General features: G+C 35.8%; 1 protein-coding gene across 1 annotated transcript in view; it reads left to right on the forward strand.

The window, feature by feature from the left end:
* LOC129745278 (facilitated trehalose transporter Tret1-like) overlaps positions 1-14,281 on the forward strand; it is a 43,772-nt gene extending 29,491 nt beyond the window's left edge. The window contains exons 2-6 of the mRNA XM_055738251.1: positions 924-1,287; positions 1,354-1,700; positions 1,766-1,980; positions 13,392-13,592; positions 13,663-14,281. Of these exons, the coding sequence (XP_055594226.1) occupies positions 924-1,287; positions 1,354-1,700; positions 1,766-1,980; positions 13,392-13,592; positions 13,663-13,893 (1,358 nt within the window). The 3' untranslated portion in view covers positions 13,894-14,281. The remainder of the gene's footprint in view (positions 1-923; positions 1,288-1,353; positions 1,701-1,765; positions 1,981-13,391; positions 13,593-13,662) is intronic.
* The last annotated feature ends 8,057 nt before the right edge of the window (positions 14,282-22,338 follow it).

A 22,338-nucleotide genomic window follows, 5' to 3' on the forward strand; every position in this document is an offset into this window, starting at 1 on the left:
ACTGAAGCAAGGCTGTTGTCGGCTCAAGATATCCATTCAAAGTGAGGCCGTTTCAGAGCAAGATCTTTGACCCCATACGCAAGCTAGCGGATGTTTAGTTGTCTTTCCGTTCTTCCCACCATGCTCTATTGTATTTGTTACTGCTTTGCTAGTGCGTTTTCCAACGCGCATGACTACTAGCGCCATCTCTTGCCATATTTCGGTGAGTTGACCTAAGTGTTTGGCTACCTCTGTGCACGGGAATATTAGGGTGGTCCTCCTTCCTTACTCACTAAGGCACTTCCATGACACGCGTTCCAACACACGGCATTGATGATCCTTTTTTCCACCAAGCAGTAAGTAAACTTACTGGTTACAACTTATAGTTTTGGAAACCTCGTGATGTAACTCAAATATGACAATATTCACCTACAATTTACCATTCCAAATCTAAGAAAAAATCCAAAACAAATGTTTCGGAAAAAAACTGTAGATCAGCTACGGAATGTTTAAACATTTTTTAACTAAGTTTCCAAGAAAACTGGAGTTAAAGGCTACACGTTGCACTTAAGGGTATATTTTTCAAATTTTTATTAATATCATGACCACAAAAAATGTATAAAAGTGGTGTAAAAACCGTACTTTTCAATCAATGAGTCGTCAAAATAGTTTAAGTCCCACAAGAAAAATTTTGAAAAAAGAATTGTAAAGTTGACGTAATTTGGCATGTTTCCGAATCTTTAGATTTTCAAAATACGAAACAATGTTAGGAAGTTCAAAACATTATATGTACTTTGTTGTGAAATAAGATTTTTTATTTTTAAATCAATTATTGATATTTCATTTAAAATGCAGGAATCAATCATTCGTTAATGTGTTAATACAAACATCAAATATTCAATGTGTCCCTTGAATAAAAGTTATTTCTATTTCTCTCTTCCTAGTCAACATCATTTCTCTCTCACAGGGCACGGCCATCGGTTGGCTGTCCCCATTCCTTCCTCTGCTGATCTCAACTAACTCTCCTCTGAGCACCGGTCCCGTTACGGATATTCAGGCCACCTGGATTGCCTCGCTACTGTGTGTGGGCGCCATCTTCGGAACGGTCCTGTTTGGCTGGTCTGCTGACAAATTTGGCCGGAAGTTCTCGCTATGCCTTACGGCGCTACCATTGATCGGATTTTGGGCCTGTGTCGCCTTCGGGACGTACGTGGAAATCCTCTTCGTTGGCCGGATATTGGCTGGCTTGGGTGCTGCTGGAGTTTTCCTGTTGGTTCCACTTTATGTCAGTGAAATTTCTGAAGATAGGTAAGTTGAAACGTTATTTTAGGATCCTTCAAAACATCTTGACATTTATGAATTTCATCATTCCAGCATTCGAGGATCGTTGGGTTCATTCTTCATCCTTTTCATCAACGTGGGAACTTTGGTGTCCTTTGTGATTGGAACCTACCTGTCGTATCACATCACATCGTACATTCTAATCTTCCTGCCCATTCTGTTCCTGTTGTGCTTCATCCGGTTACCGGAAACGCCATCCCATCTGATTCGATGCAACAAGCTTGAATCGGCTGAAGCGTCGCTCAAATTTCTTCGAGGATACACCACATCTCCCGAGGATGTTGCCCAACTCAAGGAAGAAATGACCAAACTGATGAGCCAAATCGTGATCCGGGGCAAAGACTCCAACGATGAAGCATCGATTAAATTGGCTGATTTTGGTGAGCTGTTGAAATAAATGATTTCAATGACAATCAATTACTTAACGTTAATAAATCTATTTCAGCTCCCTTCTCCGTCAAGAAAGCTATAATCATCGGTATGGTATTGGTGGCTTTGAATCAGCTGACTGGATGTTTCGCTCTTATAAACTATACGGCACAGATCTTCGCTGATGCTGGTTCCGATCTGGATCCTAACGTTGCAGCCATCATCGTCGGCGCCATCCAGATTGCCGGATCGTACGTCTCGACGCTGGTCGTTGATCGATTGCGGAGAAAGGTAAGTTTGAAAGGAGTGAAAACTAGAAGTTTTATAATAGGGCCTTAAAAAAATTCTATAGAACGGTGTACAATATCGTCGTTAACGATTTGATAATTTTTTGGTGGATTACAAATCTCGAACTGTATAATGAATTTCGACTGCTTAACCCTTCTTTTCGGTAAGCGTCTGTATAACCTGAACTGTATTTTCCCGATGAGATTTATTTTTAACTTTTCCTCAAATGGGAAGTTCCTCAATCTCTCATTTTGAGAATTATGAAAAGGGTTGCAGAGTATTTTTTCTTAATGCCATATTTTCAAAGCAATAGCAAGCTCGCATTTTTTTAAGAAAAAGTTTTCCAAAATGATCCCTCGAGTCCAAAAGTATATATTTTTATCTTTTGAATAGTTGATCATTGCTAAGCACTAAATCTTACATATAAAAATGGAGGCGTTTTTTTGTAACACTGTCACGTATAATCGGAAGGTCGGAATAAAGAGAACTCAGCAAACATTGAAGGAGGTATATCGCAGGAACAACAGAATTATTCAAACAATTGTACCAGATGAAAAGATTGTATAAAAGCTTATAGCTATAGAAGTGGAGGCGATATATCTATAATGACAAGATTCCAAAAATTAGATTTCCCCCAAAATGCAAAATAAACGATTTTAAGTAATTTGAGTAAAACGAAAAAAAACCCCGCCCGAGATTTGAGAACTCCAGTCCTCCGAGTTCGCAGTTCAGTATCTTCCCAAGCAACCAGAATTCCCTTAAAAAGGTTCCATAGAAGCTTAATCAGCTCTCGTTTGTGTCTGAAGAGAATGCTAATCAGCCCAAAATTTAAGTTCTTAAAGCTACTTTCAAGTTCGTTTAGGGGGCTGTAGAGAACGCTATTCAGCTTCTAAGAGAATGTCAAGAAACTTCTACGCGCCGAAAAAAAAATCCAATTGACAGATTGCTCTGCCAACCACATGTCAGATTGCTAGGTTGCCGGTCTATCATGGTCTATCTCATTGATTTTAATTATATTGTTTTGATTACAAAAGCTGCTTACACGCCTAGAGAATTGAACCGCTGCTCTCTAGGTTGCAATGAAACTCACCAGCCTCTCGACCAATCCAGCAATAGCTAATTGCCACTGTAATGATTAGTATTTAAACTTATTGTCATTTGAGATGATTGAGTGGGTTGGTCAACAGAAGGTACCTTATTTCGTTCAAAGGATTTTCAGTACACAATATGAATCATAACAAAAATTCGCATCATCAAAAATTTATTCGAATATCTTATTTAACATTTATAAGAAAAATTCGAAAAAATCTTGAATTCCATTTGTAAATATCAGTTCAGATATAAACAAAACAAATACCATGACAAGAAATTGACAGACATTTTTGACATGTCGCTTAGAATTCCCATATAGGTTCTTTAAAACACCTCCAAGTATCTTAATGGTGCGTTTTGGAATGTAACGCGAACGTTATCGACCTTCTTGAAAGAAGTTCCATTGAAAGCGCTTAGAAGTTCCGTTATCGATAGTTTAACCTTTCAAAGGGCGATGGAAGTTCCTGAGTAACTTTTACGCGACAAGAGTCACCTGAGGTTCCCGTAATACATTTTTTCAGCCAAATGTGAACTTCGGAGTTCGGAGTTAAGTAAAAACGCGACTTTTGGTTGCTTGGGTTAGCACGATGCCAACTCATCAGTTGAAATCGTAATAGAAATGATAACCCAAATCGATTATCAAGACATTTTCAATAACCATCGTAAACAAGTTGGTATTGAGTGAATTTGTATCATTCATTTACAACAATCTTTGCCCAAAAATAGTTGAGTCGGATAGCAGTTTAGTCAATTCGTAAGGATGTCTCCAAAAAGTTGGGAATATGCTTATTCGACATTTACGATTTTAGTGGACTGATTTACGATAAATGGGCGGTCCATCGATTGAAACTCTATCCGATCTCTCCCTTTCTTCCTTTGACCAGTTCGTAAAAAGTAAATCTCACCTATAGAGCTGTGCCGTGGATCATATCAACTGATGAGTTGGCATCGTGGTAAGATACCGGACAGCGAACTCGGAGGACTGGAGTTCAAATCTTAGTCGAGGAAGATTTCTTTCGTTTTACTCAAATTACTTAAAATAGTTTATTTTGCATTTTGTGGGGAAATCGAATCGTTGGAATCTTGTCATTGTAGATATATCTATCGCCCCACTTTTGTAGCTATATGCTATTTTGGTAAGTTTAATACAATCTTTTCATCTGGTATATTATTATTAAAAAAATTCTGTTGTTCCTACGATATATCTTAAATGTTTGCTGGGTCCCTGATTAAAGTATCAAGTCTCCTTTAATAAGGGATCAAGTAATTTACAGGTTAATGTATCGATCAAAAAACCAGCATATATCTATCTACTTGAAATTATACGCTATCAGAAAATGCAAAAGAAGACGATCTGCATTTTTTTTCAAAAAGATATAATGAAAATGGGAAAAAGGGATCAAATGTCTCAATTCTCCTCTACTTTTTAGGATATAAAATGCGTTAAAAAAAATCTTTTAAATAAATCATACGATAAATTTTGATTTGTGAAAGAAAAACCAATAAAAAAAATTGACTACACAGCAAATTTTTTTTTGCTGGAAACCAGCAAAATTTTGCTGGTTTTTGTCCCGCTGACTTTCCAGCAAAATTTCCAGCAATTTCAATTGCTGGAAAAAACAGCAAACGTTAATGCTGGTTTCCAGCAATTCAAATTGCTGGAAAATCAGCAATCCAGAGTGCTGGAAACCAGCTATTTCTTTCAACACAACCGGCAGTATTTAGTATGAAATTTATATTTCAATTCAAAATTAAAGTTTAATATTGGCTGTGCATAAAATAAGCAATAAAAACAATTATTTTCTCCTATTTTCAATAAGGGATTAATTTATTTTCCAAAAAAAACTTCTTTTTTTTCACAACTTTCTAACACCGGCTCCGGGGTGGCCGCTTTGTGCCAAAATGTTGATCATCCGCCACCTGTAAAAATAGTTTTGATTAGTATCTTCTATGCAATATCTACCTGTACAATGAAAACTTACCCTTGACTTGATGCCTGGTTGCTAGAATATAGAGGAAAATAAAATAATTATATTAATTTAACCTAAATTCGTAAAATAGAATCTCACCTTACTTCAGCGTACGAAACAAAAACAAACTCGATTGCTGATTTTCCAGCAAACTAGATCAATTGCTGGAAAGTCCAGCAATTTGAAAACCGATTGCTGATTTTTCAGCAAAAATGACAAGCACATAACCGAATGCTGAAAAATCCAGCAATTCGAAAACCGATTGCTGGTTTCCAGCAAAAATTTGGATTGCTGAACGTTTCCAGCAATTTTTTTTGCTGGAAATCGAGGCAAAAATTTACAGTGTACGTTGTTTTCCATACAAACATCCGTTCAAAAAAGCATGAAATAGTCTGTTAGGCGTTAATGAACCTCATTTTTTACTCGGCACCATTTTTGATCGTGTTAATCGATTTTGACGAAACATGACCAAACATGACTAGATCAAACATTTTTACATCTGTGGACCAAATTTCAAGATTATTCAATGAAAGTTGTCAAAGATACAGCAGATTTATTGAAGCAATTCCCAATTTCTCCTTTTTTGCGGGAATAGCTGTATCTTTGTTTACAGTTATTGTAAAGAGTTCAAATTCTGTTGAACGTAAGTTGAATAGTTCATCAAGATTGTGTGAAAATTTCATGAAAAACTATCAACCGGGAGAGAAATGGCAGCTTGCAAAGTTGGAAAAGAGAGCGTAGCTTCACACGATTTCATTCTTTTTTTAACGCAACAGTAGTTGTATCATAAATCAATAACGGAAGGATTATTTAGTACTGTATTCAAATGTCGATCTCGAAATTGTTAATAAGAATTTTGAAGATTTGAACTGAATCACTACAATAAAAAAAAACTAAAGTACAAAGTCTGTAACCATAATTGGATATGAATTATAAATTCAAAGTTGCAGTTGACGGTAAAACACATTTTACTTGAATGCCGGAAATACGACAACCAAAGACGAAATCTACTACCCGAAGGCAGCCTGGCGGACAAACTCGAAAACAACAAAATTAAGGAAAAACAAATCATTCGTTTCCTCAAACAGTGTGATCTACTCAATGTGATATAACTTTTTTTTGAGGGTGAAAACATTAGGTTAATCCTCTTTAAATAAAGCGTACAAAAAAAAAAGTTGCAATTCTTCTAAAATTCAAACATTTGAAAGAGCTAAAGTCAAATGGTAGAAGTTGAGAATTGTATTCGAGATTTTTCAAGTTTTCGATCTAAAATACTGGATGTTTCGATGTTGTACAATGTTGATTGTTATGCAAGTTTGTTGTAAAGGGTGATACGATCAAAATTTGGCAATATCAACTTGACGTATTTCTTTCAATTTTGCATTTAAAAAACCTGAACACCCCTCATTTTGAAGGTGTGTGTGTGTAGAATGTTGCTCCTATTTTGATTTTGGTATTCACTCTTCAGTTGTCAAAATGCCGTCCAAGGAAGAAGAGCAGCGTATCAAAATTTTGCTCACGCATCGCGAAAATCCGAGCTACTCGCACGCAAAGCTGGCAAAATCGCTAAAAGTTGCCAAATCGACCGTTACAAATGTAATTAAAGTGTTTCGGAAACGTTTGTCGACAGCCAGGAAGTCTGGATCGGGGGGAAATCGAAAACCGGAAGCCGCTGAGACAACAAAGAGAGTTTTCGGTAGTTTCAAGCGAAACTCTAACCTTTCTCTCCCTGTGATGCCGCAATTAAGCTGGGTGTATTGTCTACAACCGTGCATCGAGCCAAAAAACGAGCCGGACTATCGACTTACAAGAAGGAAGTGACTCAAAATCGCGATGATAAACAAAATACGACGGCCACAGCTCGATCCCGGAGGCTGTACACGACGATGCTGACGAAGTTTGACTGCGTGGTAATGGACGACGAAACCTACGTCAAAGCCGACTACAAGTAGCTTCCGGGACAGGAGTTTTATACGGCAAAAGGAATGGGAAAGGTTAAGATATTTCCAAGCACATGAAACTGTCAAAGTTCGCAAAGAAACATCTGGTTTGGCAAGCCGTCTGTACCTGTGGCTTGAAAAGCAGCACTTTCATAGCAGATTGTCAACCAAGACATTTACTTGAAAGAGTGCTTGAACAAACGTCTGCTGCCTTTCCTGAAGAAACACGGTTGTTCCGTACTGTTTTGGTCGGATTTGGCATCTTGCCATTACCGTAAAAAGACCATGGAGTGGGTACGCCGCCAACAACGTGCAGGTGGTTCCCAAGGACAAGAACCCTCCCAATACGCCAGAGCTCCGCCCAATTGAGAAATACTGTGTTATTGTCTAGCGGAACCTAAAGAAGACCAAAAAAACTGCTAGAACGAGCAGCAGTTCAAGGTGTGCAACATCAACTTCTTAGTGAGGGAATCACCCAATACGCGAGCGCAATACACACGCGACTTACTTGGCCGAGAGCTGACCCACGAATGCGGCAATGTTGCTCGGCTCGTATGTACGTGCAGCAGAGAGCGGGAATCGGGTTGAAGTCCTTCAAAGGCTGAGATTTAGGCAGTGTGCGTGTGGCTAATAGATCGGCGCCACACATCCTCCTTCTTCTCTAATGAAAAAAAAAGTCAAATAAACGTACCACGTTATTTTCCTTTAAGGTTATCTAGTTTAGATTTGAACCACGTTTGGTCCAACGGGAGATGGTTCTCGGCATTTAATTTTCAAATATCACTTTAGGGACTTCATTTACTTCTAATAAAAGTGGGTACTTCATAAATTGAAAGGACGATAATATAATGTTTATACTGCTTCATTCTTTCCACAGCTTATTGAATCAATAGGAACTCTCATTTACTCCAAGACATTCTTTTACCCTTTTTACCCCTTAATGTAGACCAAAACGAATTCTCGTTTTTCGTTTTCGTCGAGTATGCTCTCCTTAGAAGCATAACCCAAATCTTATAAATTTAATGATGAAACTTTGTTCTGCAAAATTCAACAAAACACTTTGAGTAACTCATTGATACTAAATTTATATAATTTGGTCCAGTGGATTCTGAAATACTGAATGCCGAATTTTAGTTTTTCTCGGCTATCATTTGCCTTTGTTCCAATTGCGATAGAAGCGTGTTTTTTTTTTAATCGAATACGAGATTGTTTTAACTCTAATGAGGCAATATCCCTAATCTGCGTGTCATTCTCTTCCCAAAGACTTCAGTTAAAGTTCCATATTAATATCAACTGTTATCGAGAAACTTTCAAATTGTGTTATGCCTTTGAACTTTCTAGTGAAGCCTTTGATCGTTCAATCTGCAAATATGCCTAGCGTATTCATGCTTTCCAACGCCAATTGCTCTCTCCTGAACAACTGATATAACCGCCAAAGTACTACGTGGTTATCAGTTGCAGTAGATAGTTTATCTTCGAGCAACTATGTTTCCTTTGTGGACCCGAGGTCAAAGAAATCGGAAGCAGACTAATAGTTCATGAAAAGAACAACTGTAAGCTGAATAATTCAATTTGAGTAATTTAATAACAATCCAGCTAATACCTGAACGAAGAAATGTCTGTCTTCGATATAGTTAAGTTTCTCTTATTGTCTACACTATTGTCCCAAGCATGGACTTCCGCCATCAGCTCAGTTGAAAATCGAAAATGAGCTTAACTTCAAACGATCCAGCAAGTAACTCAACCAGAATACAGACGACACAATCATTTGATGATGCAATATATGCTATGATGATATAATATATGATCAAAGAACGCGCTTTACGTCGGTAACCCGCCACTATTCTTTAGTGGGCTAAGGGAATATTTGGTTGATAATCACAAATTTTAACCCTGAAATGCACAGGTGTCAATTACCTTATGGCTGATAACATAAGATTATTTATTGTTGTCATCTAGTTAGTGATCTTGGTTTTAATCTGAAGTTTCACATGTACGACACAAAAGTTTAACCTGATTTTCACTATATTGGTTGGTGAATCCACAATCCCAACGGTTCCAAGAAAGTCCTTATATGGTGTAGCTAACAAATATACAAGTTGACTGATAAGCTTAAATTTACTATTAATTTTCCGTTGTCTTCTCTATTCTTATTCTTTTTTTTTTTTAATTTGTGGTTGTCCTAAGACGGCTAAGACCAAAAAGGTCCAACTTGCCTTATTCTTATTCTCACAGGATATCAGAAATGCATAAGTTGCATCAACATTAGTCAGCTGATCTTCACTAATTATCTTTCAGGGTGCGTGTGTGTATGAAACATTTTGTCATGTTCGATTGCAAACTCGTGGGATGATGGAGATAAAACGAAAAAGCTATATTTCCAATTTCACAAGATCTGTTCAAAGTTGAGTGAGATTTTGTCGGCTTCTCATTCGAGCCAACACAAAACAAACCATGACACAAACTCCGACATAATAAAAAATCTTCGTGCTGCCGAAGCACGGGTTTTGAATATGTACAATGTGCATATAAATAAAAAAACGATAGAGCAGACTCGATTTATGCTCCGGTTTAAGTCACGCGGGGCATGCAAGAGTGTGCATCAGCGTTGAAATCTGTAATATCTTTTCAATGCTTTCGAGTCAAAATCAGAACGAACAGAATAAAGGTTATACGTGACAAATCAGAAGAATATCTGTATTTTCATTATCTTTATGACTTTTTACTCAGTTTTGTAATCTCAATGTAACATTTGTCTCTCTTATTTAATGGCTCCAACCTATCAATCCATAAAGCCAAGCCTTGTGGAGTTTTTAATAACAAATTTCTTTTTAGATTCATTGAAATTCACTTCAAGGTTTTTTGACATTCGAAAACTCTATATACATGATGATTCTATTATTTGTGCCTGAATATGCATCAGAATGTGGTCTTTTTTTGTTGTGGTATGCAGCATCTGTACCAATGAGTGGACCCAATATCTAAACTTTTTTGTGTAAATTTGTACGTGTGGCAACCAATAGCGAGCACTAAACCTGCGATCGCTCATTAATCCGGGGGCGCGTCGACGTTCAATTGCTGTGGATGTTTAATTGAAAACGGTACATATTGATCAGTCCAAAAAGGCCTTCTTTCCATTATACTTCAATTATACTAGGATTAAACTCGTGATAACATGGCTAGAGTATTTCCTCATTATGAAAATGCATTCCATGAGGATCTTACATTTGGTTGGTAAAATGTTTACTTCAAATAACCATTTCCATAAACCCGTCGTTTTTTATGAGATTTATTTTATTTTAGAGCGTTTACTAGAGCTGTTCATGAATTCGACATAAGTTTTATTTTTCTATGTTTTTTCTCGATTTTAAGCATCTACGGTTTGTTTATTCCTTTTTTATTTCCATAGTTATCACATTTTTTGATGCCATATGCATGATTAAAATTATGTGCTATATTTCAACAGCTTCTCTGTTAAACAAGATTTTAACTATCGAGGTGACATTAAGTAGGCCAGGAGAGTTTTTTTTGCAGTTACATTCTCCTCTCCAGGAACCGATTCATCGATGTTTATTTAGCTCGAAATATTTTCATATTTTGCATAAATCTATCTCCACTGGCTAAAGTTTGAAATCTAGAATACCTTTTCCTTCAATTCAAGTTGTGAAAAAAAAATCAACATTCTATGAACGTTTTCTAGTCTGAGATATCAAAGCAGACTGATCAACGATCATCATTTTCAAAAAATATATTTACATATTTGTTTTTCCTTATTGCCGTTTGTTTGCCGAAATAATTCAAATACATTTTTCTCGGTTTTTTTAATGTTAGAAAACACTTCAATTTCAAACAACTTCAGTATAACTGAGATATTAAATGTGTGTCCAGCCGTCGTATTCCAATCTGGCATGCTTCGTTTATCTCGACCAATACAATTATCGGCATGTTTTTGTGAATAAATGTTTGAATCTTTTATCACGATAGCTTATCCATACTTTTGTTTAAAACAAAAGTGGGGTTTCTAGTAAATATGTTTTTTGAGCGGTTCGCGTTAATACCGTTTTTTTTCGATTCAAACTCATCATAGTTAAGATGAGCTCATATCATTTTTAATATTCTGAAGCACTTTAATATTTTTTAATATTTAAAACATTTTCAATCGGGCTCTTATCCCTTTTATACAATTAAAACCAAAATCAGACTCTGCATATCTGTTGATTTCGCATCATGTTCATTTTTTCAATGAACGGTCTCCCGTACGCTTTTTCGGCATTACTTACTAATCGTTTTTTCTTATTATACTTACATTTTTAATATTGGAGCGGACTAAGATTCTCTTTTGATTCCTCACTGAACTTTCAATTCTACCAATTGTAGTATTATGTGATAGCTGTCTCATGATCGTGAAATGAAACTTCCACATAACCTCCAAGCTTCATCAAGAGGACTTTAAGTATTTTTTTCTTCCTTTTTCTTTTCCTTTTTTCATAGTTATTGCACCCACCAAAATCACTCTTCCTCGTAGCACATTTCATTTATTGTCGTATTCGTATAATTTTCAAATAGCTACATTCTTGGCGGCTCAGCTTGTTTGTAAATATTTCCAAATACTTATAACTATTCATTTTCATCCCCTTTATTTTCCTTTTTTTTATAATTTCGTCTTTTTTTGCTTCCTTATCCGATAACAAAAGAAAAATTAGCATTTACAACTGGGCGCTTTTCATAAACTTTACTAAGCGGGCATTCAACATGTTTTATTTCCAAACATTGATAAGCGGACACTAAAAGCATTTTTTGTTTTTTTCGCGGAACCTCATCTCGCCATTTATTAGGTGAACTCCCACCTAGCGTTTTTTTAATTCTTGACAAGTGGGCTACTAATGCATAGCACGCTTTCTCGTATTTTGATAAGCGGAATCTTTTTCTAAATTCTTCGAATTGATGCCAAGCGGGCATCGCACCTGCATTTTCAGTGGACTCTCGTCTCACCGTTTTTTACAACACATGCCTAGCGGACTTCAATGCGCTTGCATCTTTTAAGTATTCCCGGCGGACTCTCGTCTCGCCATTTTGTCAATTGATGCCAAGCGGACTCTCAACGCGCTTGCATTCCTTTTCTTTTTTCCTCTCGTTTTGCAATTTTTTCAACTGATGTTAAGCGGACTCTCAACGCGCTTGCATCTTTAAATTTCCAGGCGGACTCTCGTCTCGCCATTATTGTCGATTGATGCCAAGTGGACTCTCAACGCACTTGCATTTGTTCAATTTTCTAGCGGACTCTCGTCTCGCCATTTTTTTAATTGAAGCCAAACGGACTCTCGATGCGCTTGCATCTATTCAATTTTCAAGCGGACTCTCGTCTCGCCGTTTTTCAGTAGATGCCAAGCGGACTCTCAACGCGCTTACATCTTTTTTTAGTTCTTTCGGCGGACTCTCGTCTCGCCATTTTTTTCCACCAAGCGGACTCTCAGCACGCTTGTTTCCACCATATTTTTTCACTTTCACTGCACTTCAAGTTTATATTTACAACTTTTTTTTTTACACTATTAAATACAAGCTCGCGTAGGATGATTCCCTACTCAAACAATGAAAATTTGGTTCCACAGTCCTGTCTAGGTCGCCAATGTGCAACATCAACTTCTTAGTGAGGGAATCACCCAATACGCGAGCGCAATACACACGCGACTTACTTGGCCGAGAGCTGACCCACGAATGCGGCAATGTTGCTCGGCTCGTATGTACGTGCAGCAGAGAGCGGGAATCGGGTTGAAGTCCTTCAAAGGCTGAGATTTAGGCAGTGTGCGTGTGGCTAATAGATCGGCGCCACACACAAGGCAAACTGGCTTTCTGCGGCGAAGAAGGTGTACAAGGTGGCTGTACAAAATCTGATGGCAGGGGTTAAGCGTAATGTCCGGCAATTCGGATTTGGAAAAGCGGAAGCCTAACTGAATATTTTTCCTGAATTTTATACTAATTTAACGTGAAAAAAAAAATTAATTTGATTTTTCAAATAAACGATTTCACCGATTTACACGCGTTTTCCCTTGATCAAATTTTGACCTTATCACCCTTTATGAAAGCTTTTGCCCAATTTGTGCCAATTTATTGAAAATTTGGATAATGTTTTATCATCGCCCCCCTCGTAACGTTTCAACTCCAAGTGACAAAAGAAGGAAATTGGTTCCGGCCATATGAATGATGAGTAAATGAGCTTGATTCATTTTTTTAAATTAATATTCGTATTGAAACTAATATTTTGAAAAAATAAAAATAAAAGAGATAACTGATTGAAATAAATTTTAAGAAGTATGTATTTTCAATCTAAACTGCAGACTTGAAAATTGCAAATTGACGTAAAAATTCAACAATTTACTGAAATTTGAAACTTGTTATCCTATTTTCGTCGCAGCTCCTCTACATCAGCACCGCCCTTGGATCGGCAATCGGTTTGACCGCCATGGGAACTCATGCCTATCTCAAAGTGATGGGCTATGACGTGAGCGCAATCAACTGGATCCCGGTGGCCAGCCTTTCCTGGGTCATCTTCATCGCCTCAGTTGGAATTCTTCCGCTGACCTTTGTCATCCTGTCGGAGATCGTTCCTCATAAGGTTTGTTCTCAATACATTATTCCTTTAAACCTATAAATATACCAGTATTTAAAAAAAAATGTCGTTACAGCTCCGAAGTTTGGTAGGATCCCTGTGCACCACCTTCCTCTGGGTGGTGAGCTTTTTGGTGGTGAAATATTTCCCAGTCGTGGTCGAGGTCCTGGGCATGCATGGTTGTATGTGGACCTTCGCCGGATGCTGTCTATTCGGGCTGCTCTTCAATGCGTTCTTCATTCCAGAAACACGAGGCAAAAGTATCGACGAAATTACGCTCGCCATGGAGAGCAGGGAGAAGAAATAATTTCAGAAATAGTATTTTCGGATATTATTTTTAAAACCACAAGGTGCAAAAAGTTGTATCGTTCGTCACGCGCGAAATGTGCAATACATATAGTTAACTAGGGAAACACCAACAAACAACTACTGACAAATAGTAAAACAAAAATAAACATTCCCTCACAAACCGTTGGCCAGTGCATTATGAGAGCAGGGTATCGACGATTGTAATCCGATCGAAGCTTTAAGCCCAAAAGCGTTATTATGTGATCTTGTCTCATTAGTCTTTAGGTTATATTCTTACAGTAAGTGTTAGCAAGTATCCGTTTATTTAAATGATCATTCGTTTGTGACGAAGTCAATTATGATAGTTCCTTTTCGTTATATAATAAAGAATGATATTCTTAGAAAAATATTTCCTGGTTTTGATGAAGTAGAAAGAATCTATTCCAAGCAAGTAATTAAGCCCTTAAACAAACTGAGGAACAACTAGACTTTATAGTGTCAAACGAGTTTATGTAGAAACTTTTCTTATAGATTGCTTTATGTATAGGGAATAATAGCGAGACACCACTTTGTCCGAAATGCTTTACTAGCAGAAGAACTGTCATGCTAGAAATTCAGTGTAGTTTCTGAATTTCGAAAATAGGTTTCATAGAGAATCGTAAGTTATTCTAAAAATAAGAGAAATTTTCCAAAGTCGCCATAAACTTGCGATCAAATCCATTTGAAATATTCTCGAGTTCGTGTTTTGCATTCCAAATTTTTTCCTAATTTTGTCCGCTGCAAATACTTTGAAATCTCGTATATGGATTAAATGAATTAGCTGTTGCCAAGAAACAGGAAATTTAATTATTTTTTTATATTTTTCGCATTGGTACAAATTTCTAGAAAAAGGAGAGGAGCTGTAACATTTAAATGAAATGGTACATTTTAAAATGCTTTATGATTCCCAAGATGCTCAGAAAATAACAAAAACGATAATAGTGTTATTTAAATTTGAAATCAAATTTTATCCCGTTTGAAATGTAAAATTATAAAGCTTCATTTTTAACTACTCGACCGTATGGTGGAATAAAAAATAAGAAATTCTTAGAAAAAATTCATGTATTGGGACCAATACAAAAAGGTTTTGACAGAATATAATACAGAAATTCGAAAGGCAAAAAGAAGGCACTGGCTATTGACGTGTGAAAAAATAGAAGGTGTTTCGGTAGTTTCAAGACTACACAAAGCACTTTCTAGAGATCACTCTAATGGGCTGGGTCAATTAAGGGGGGGGTAGGGTCTAACACTTTCAAAAAATCGATTTTTTTATTTTTTTATTTTCTTATTGTAAAACATTTCAAGAATGTTGTGTCAAATTTTCAAGTCAATTGAAGCAAAACTGTAGAAGTTATAGGCTTTTATCTCCTCCTATCTAATACTGCAAGAAAGCAAGAGCAGAAACTTCAAACGCGTTTTTCTCGAAAGCACATTTTTAAAGTCCGTGGACATCGTCATTTGAAAACTACTTATCCGATTCTTTTCAAATTTGGAACATAGTTTTTACATATAAAATACCAGACCCCAACGTTTTTCTTTTTTGATTTTTTTACTTTGAGGAGATTTTATAGGTGAAAAATGGCGGATTTTTAAGTGAAAAATCGTAGTTTTTACTTCAAACAGCCACAAAAATTTCATAAAAATATTTTTAAGTTAAATAAAAACGTTGGGGTCCAGAAAAACATCTATTAAAAATATTTTGCTCTGATTTTTTGAATTCAGATGATTCTGTGCTGAGATACAGTGTCCACCGCAAATCCTGTTTTCTAAAAGGCATCCTCGAAAATGCTCCGTCACCGGCTCATTTTTCAATATTTTTCTACGAAAAAATTACTAAATGTTCTTTTAACAATGCTTTGTATAATGCAAAAAACTTGAATACATTTGTTTGAACGATAGCTCTAGAAAAAAATCGTGAAAATGGTGTTTTTTTATACCCGTTAGACTAAGGTTGCCAGAATTATTTCCACTCCCATCCGGGCCTAGCAATTCCGGGCATTTTTTCAAAAAAACCTGGCAAAATCCGGGCATGGATTTCAATTTTTCAAATCCAAAAACCGGGCAAAAACCGGGCAAAATTTAGGTGTTATTATACATAAAAGCAAAGAAAAAATGAAATTAATATTTTATTAATGTAATTGCAGACTTCAAAAAACTTTTTGGAACACTTACATATTTGAAGGTTTATAACAGTAAATCAGCGAAATTATTTGAAACAGCCGTTGAAAATTTCCATACCGTTAATCGATTTTGCTGAAACTTACTCAAAAACTTTGATTTTTTTTATGATTACTTTATGAAAATTGTGAAAAAATCCGGGCAATATCCGGACTTTTTTCACGATATCCGGGCAACCGGGCCGGACCGGACTTTCTCGAAATTTTGCATCAAATATCCGGGCAAACCCGGATAAAACCGGGCAATCTGGCAAGCTTACGTTAGACCCTACCCCCCCCTTAATAAAAGAAGATGGATCATTTACTTCTTAATCTGCAGACACTTTAACTCTGATGATGGAGAGTCACTTCCCAGATTCAGAAGTTGTTAGTATAGACCTGGGGGAGGAAGACTGAAATTTGCTGTATCGTTTTCTGTATCGTTTTTTTACTGTTCGGCAAAAAGCCAGCAATTGTTGAAAAGATTTGTAATCATTAAAATTTTTACTTTAGATGATCAGTTTCGTGTAGCGAGTCATGTAACTCAGTTGTTTAGGTGCTAAATTTAGATTAAGCTATATTTTTAGAACAACCATTAATCAAACCATTTTTATTCATCAGCTTCAAAACTTTGACGAAATTTGAGCGACTCAATATGCTTGTTCATGCTAGAATTAGCCACAACAAAACAAAACCTAATTAAATCATTGTTTTATGCAAAAAAAGTGCTTTTCAGCATCATACAAGTTTTATTAAAAATCACTAAATAAGAAAATAAAATTTTGAACCTTCGCACTGGTCGGTAGATTGATGAGAGAAATTTGACGTTTGAAAGATTTTTTTCTTTTTTTTATTCAGTCTTCCTCCCCCAGGTACAGGCGAAGCGAATTCGAATGTTAAATGGGCCATAGATTCTTTTGCACCGTTCAAGTCTCCTGGAGTGGATGGAATATTCCCATTGTTCATACAAAAGGTGAGCAAGGATTTGGTCCCGATCCTAACCAGACTTTTTCGAGCAAGTTTTATGCTAGTACATATTCCGACATGTTGGCAAAAAGTAAGAGCTGTTTTTATACCAAATGCTGGAAAACGTAATAATAATATTCCTAAATCATACAGACCAATAAGGTTGACCTCCATTCTTCTTAAAATTATGGAAAAACTTGTGGATTTTCACATAAAAGCAACATATATCAAAAAGAAACCCTTAAATGAACAACAATTTGCATATCAAGCAAATAAATCAACCATAACAGCTTTGCACAAACTAGTTGCGAAAGTTGTAACATCAATTGAAGTGAAAGAAATTGCTCTAGCAGCCTTCCTTGATATTGAAGGAGCTTTCGACAGCGCTTCACATAATTCTATCAAAACGGCGATGATATCCCGTGGTTTCGATGAAATTGTAATAAAATGGATTCAGGCAATGCTGAGCAATCGAAAAATTACAGCCAAGCTAGGAGATACATCACTGACAGTGAAAACAACAAAGGGTTGCCCTCAAGGAGGAGTACTATCGCCTCTGTTGTGGACACTGGTAGTAGATGATCTCCTGAATAACTTGACTGAATTGGGCTTCGAAGTGCTCGGCTTTGCAGATGCATAGTAGTCATAGTACGAGGTAAATTCGACTGCACTGTTAGTAATAGGATGCAAAATGCCTTAAATTACTGCCTACAATGGTGCAAAAAAGAAGGACTTAACATAAATCCCTCAAAAAGTACAATAATTCCATTTACAACAAAAAGTAAAGTTGATATAAAGGAATTAACCTTGAATAATGAACGCATAGCACTAGGAACTCAAGTTAAATTTCTTGGTGTTATTCTTGACCAAAAGCTGAACTGGAACGCGCACTTAGAATACGCTATTTCTAAATCTCTGGGTATGCAGCAAGACTTTTGGAAAATCATGGGGACTAAAGCCGAATTTGATCTCATGGATCTATACAGCAATATCGAGACCCAGATTATCCTATGCAGCTCTTGACTGGTGGCCCAAAACATTACAGGAAACAACACGGAAGAAACTATGTAAATTACGAAGAGAAGCATGCCTTTCAATAACTGGAGCATCAAAGTCAACTCCATCGTCTGCGCTGGACGCAATCTTAAATCTCTTGCCTCTACCTGAGTACGTGCAGTTGGAGGCGGAAAAAGCAGCTTTAAGATTGAAACGAACTGATTTATTACAAAATTGGGAGCTTAAAGGGCACCTAAAAATTCTAAACAGGTTCAACATGAATGCATTGGTTACATCCGTTCAAGACTGGATGATTACTAAACCAAATTTTTATACAAGTTTCAAAGTTATTGCTACGGATCGATTTATATGGGCACAGGGTGGCCCTACAACTAGGATAGGATCGATAAATTTCTTCACTGATGGCTCAAAAATGAATAATAATGCTGGTGCCGGAATATATGGTCCAGGGGTAAACAACTCGATTCCAATGGGAGGCTGGCCACCAATTTTTCAAACAATTTTAAAAAAATCGTGAACTTGATTGACTGACCAATTTTTTTAATGTGAAATCGGGCGCTGAATCTGAAAAAGAAATTCAAAAAAATCTCAGTAGAACCGTTTTTGAGTTATGCTCCAATTATAAAATTTCGGAAAAATAAAAAAAGTTCTTGTACTTAGATTAAAATATCACGGACGGCATAACAATAATTTGAAATCCCTCTTTTGCATATTGAAGGTGAATAAATTTTCTATCGATCATCTGAATAATGTTTTTGTGTATGATCAACAGTATTGTCGATATTAGTGACTATATGATAGAAAAAAATATAAAAAACGCATTTTTGAAGAGAAAATTTTGTTTCAGCGGAAGTTTTAGACTCGATAGTAACATTTAAAAAATCTAATTTTCTTCGGTGCTTAAATGTCAATTTAAAACAAAGATTTCAAGTAGTTATTTATCATAATCGGTTGAAAATTGAAGTAGTACCATAACAGAATTTTTTGTAGTTTGAATAATTTAACGAACTGCTGTATACTAATCATAGTATAGGAAGGATGAAACATGATAAATCTCACTCGCTCCAAGAAAAAATAATTTATTAGCTTACCAGAAGGTCACATGCCAAATTTCAGGAAGATCTGACCATAGGGAGGGGTTGCTTGAGTCTCAAACGTGAAAAAAATTTTAAGGTATTCTGCAATAACTTTTTTCATCACCAGCCGAATGTTTTTTATGGTTGATTTTATTAAAGCCTAAGTTGAGACAAATACTTCACTAGAAGACTGTAACTCGATTGAATTTGAAACAGAAAAGTTATTGCGGTTCAAAGATTGTATTTTGATCGAAAATTCTCGTATAAAACGCAATGCGTAAAAAGTGCTCATTGCGTGTTGGACAAAATTTGCAGCCTTTGAACTGCAATAACTTTTTTACTTCAAGTCCAATCGTGTTGCAGTCTTCTAGTGAAATATTTGTCTCAACTTAGGCTTTAATAAAATCAACCATAAAAAACAATCGGCTGGTGATGAAAAAAGTTTTGATGAAAAACCAGTATTTTTCGTTCCTCTCGGGCAGAATACCATAAACTTTTTTTTTCACGTTTGAGACTCAAGCAACCCCTCCCTATGGTCAGATCTTCCTGAAATTTGGCATGTGACCTTCTGGTAAGCTAATAAGTTATTTTGACTTGGAGCGAGTGAGATTTATCATGTTTCATTCTTCCTATACTATGATAAGTGTACAGCGGTTCGTTAAATTATTAAAAACTACAAAAAATACTGTTATGGTACTTCTTCAATTTTCAACCGAGTATGATAAATAACTACTTGAAATCTTTGTTTTAAATTGACATTTAAGCGCAGAAGAAAATTAGATTTTTTAAATGTTACTATCGAGTCTAAAACTTTCGCTGAAACAAAATTTTCTCTAAAAAAATGCGCTTTTTTTAATTTTTTCTATCATTAATTCACTAAAATCGACAATACTGTTGATCAAACGCAAAAACATTATTCAGATGATCGATAGAAAATTTATTCACCTTCAATATGCAAGAGAGAGATTTCAAATTACTGTTATGCCGTCCGTGATATTTTAATCTAAGGACAAGACCTTTTTCTATTTTTAAATTTAATAAATGGAGCATAACTCAAAAACGGTTCTACTGAGCGCCCGATTTCACATTAAAAATGACTTTCAGTTTACTAAGTTCAAAAATGCTGTTAACTAGTGTTATCAATCCAAAATCAAGTGAACCTATACTGGGTTCCAGGCCACTGTGGTATAGAAAGCAATGAAAAGGCAGATGAACTCGCTAGGAAAGGATCTGAAAGGCGCATGATTGGCCCTGAACCTTTTTGTGGAGTATCTAGGTACTTGTGCTCTTACAAGTGAATTAAAAAAAATGGGAGAACTCAAAGATCAAATTCAAATGGCTTTTAGCCATCGGTGCTATCTAAAAAATTCATAAAGCCCGATTCTAAGAAAACTTGTGAACTTCTAAGTCTATCGAAAAGGGATCTTAAAACAATTACATACCTTTTTACAGGACACTGCCCATGCAACTACCACTTACATCAAATTGGCAAACTCAGTAATGAGATGTGCCGGTTTTGTCAAACTGAAGTAGAAACTGCAGATATCTTATGACACATTGGGTGGTATGAAAAAAACTTAGTAATTGCTTTTGCTAAACTGAATCGAGCAGTCGAGCAGTCGCTTAAAGCAATTGCTTCGGTTGTTATGAATAAAGTTTTTTTGACAGCTGTTTTCTCAGTCAGGAGCTTTTACTTTTAGAACAAGCTAGTTTGGTATGAATAAAGCTCAAATCTGAAGCAATTGCTCGACAAATCTCGTAGTAATTGCTTTATTTTCTAAGCATGCTCGGTAGCAGACTTTTCCAATAAAAAATTCTTTAATAACGTCATGAACTTATCAAATTAGCAATATTTCACTTCAAAACAATTCAAAAAGGTATTTTCAACATGAATAAAGAGAAGTCGAAGTGATAACCCAACTTTTTTCATATTCCTGTCGTAGTATAAAATCATTCGTTTAAGATGACAATAAACAAATCAATTAGTAAATATCTCAAATTAAAAAAAAAAATCCGGCTATAGTGGAAGAAGTCCCAATTGGCTCAAAGTAAGAAATAAATTGTAATAATTTAAAACATTATACAGATCTCTCATTTTTATATAATTTTTTATAATCCTAAGATTTAAAAAAAAATCTAAATTAAAATGCGCGCCTATTGCCTATTTTTTTATACATCGGATTATCCCGATCCGAATACATGTGGGAGAGCTTATGATAAATATTAAAGTTAGGCCATTTTTTGTTTAACAATATTCGAATATGTATTCAATTTTCTTTAAACATCAACATACGAGCACGCATTAACAAAAAATTCCTGTCGTTCTTACACCCACCACCCGCTTCGTCGACTTCAATGCTACTTTAGCCGTACTTATCAATTTTCTGATCGTCTTCTTTCATTTTACTTTAGAAAACTTCAGATTCTGCTGGTTGGATAGCTCTATTTTTCGAAGCAAAAGCTATGTTCTAAGACTTTAGTACACATCCGCTAAGCAAATGTTTATTCATACCAAACTAAGCAAATGCTTTGGACTTTTGCTTTGATTGATTTCGAGCTAAGTAAAAGCTACCGAAGCAATTGCTAAACCTTATTCATACCACTAATTGACTGAAAGTTCTTGGTAAGCGAATCTTAACGCCCGATGATATGTGGAAGATGAAAGCCAGTAAGATGGTGGGATTCATAAGAAATACCATCCCAAAATGTCTCGATTTCGACTACAACTGCCATCTCTATCAATGATGACAGTATTGCGTGATCAGACAAATAATAAATTGGGTTATTCCACAATAGATCTTCTCATACAAAAAAAAAAAAAAAACTACAAAAAAAATAATAGCTTTATAACTTTCTTATACCTAAATGCTGGTTGAAATATTCAAGTGAGATTTTCCATCAAGTCTAAAACACGAGTAGTCTCATTTTTTACAAGTGTAAATCGAAGACGATGTAATTTTCAACTCCTTTTGATATAATTTTAGTCTTTTTTCAAAAAGTGAATAGAAATACATTGTTTTGCTATAATTTTACATTCCGTGATGTAAAAATCAAGCGGTCAATGAATTTTATATCACAAACAGTGTAAAATTGTATGTTTGATTTAAAATTAAATGCAAATGTGCAACTTGTGTGGCGCGCGTCGGATAAAAAGTAAACAAGTAAGAAAATTATTCGAAAACGAGTCGTAGGCGTGGCTCTAACATTTCC

This window comes from Uranotaenia lowii, chromosome 2, assembly GCF_029784155.1.
Source record: "Uranotaenia lowii strain MFRU-FL chromosome 2, ASM2978415v1, whole genome shotgun sequence".
In the NCBI taxonomy this organism is placed as follows: Eukaryota; Metazoa; Arthropoda; class Insecta; order Diptera; family Culicidae; genus Uranotaenia; species Uranotaenia lowii.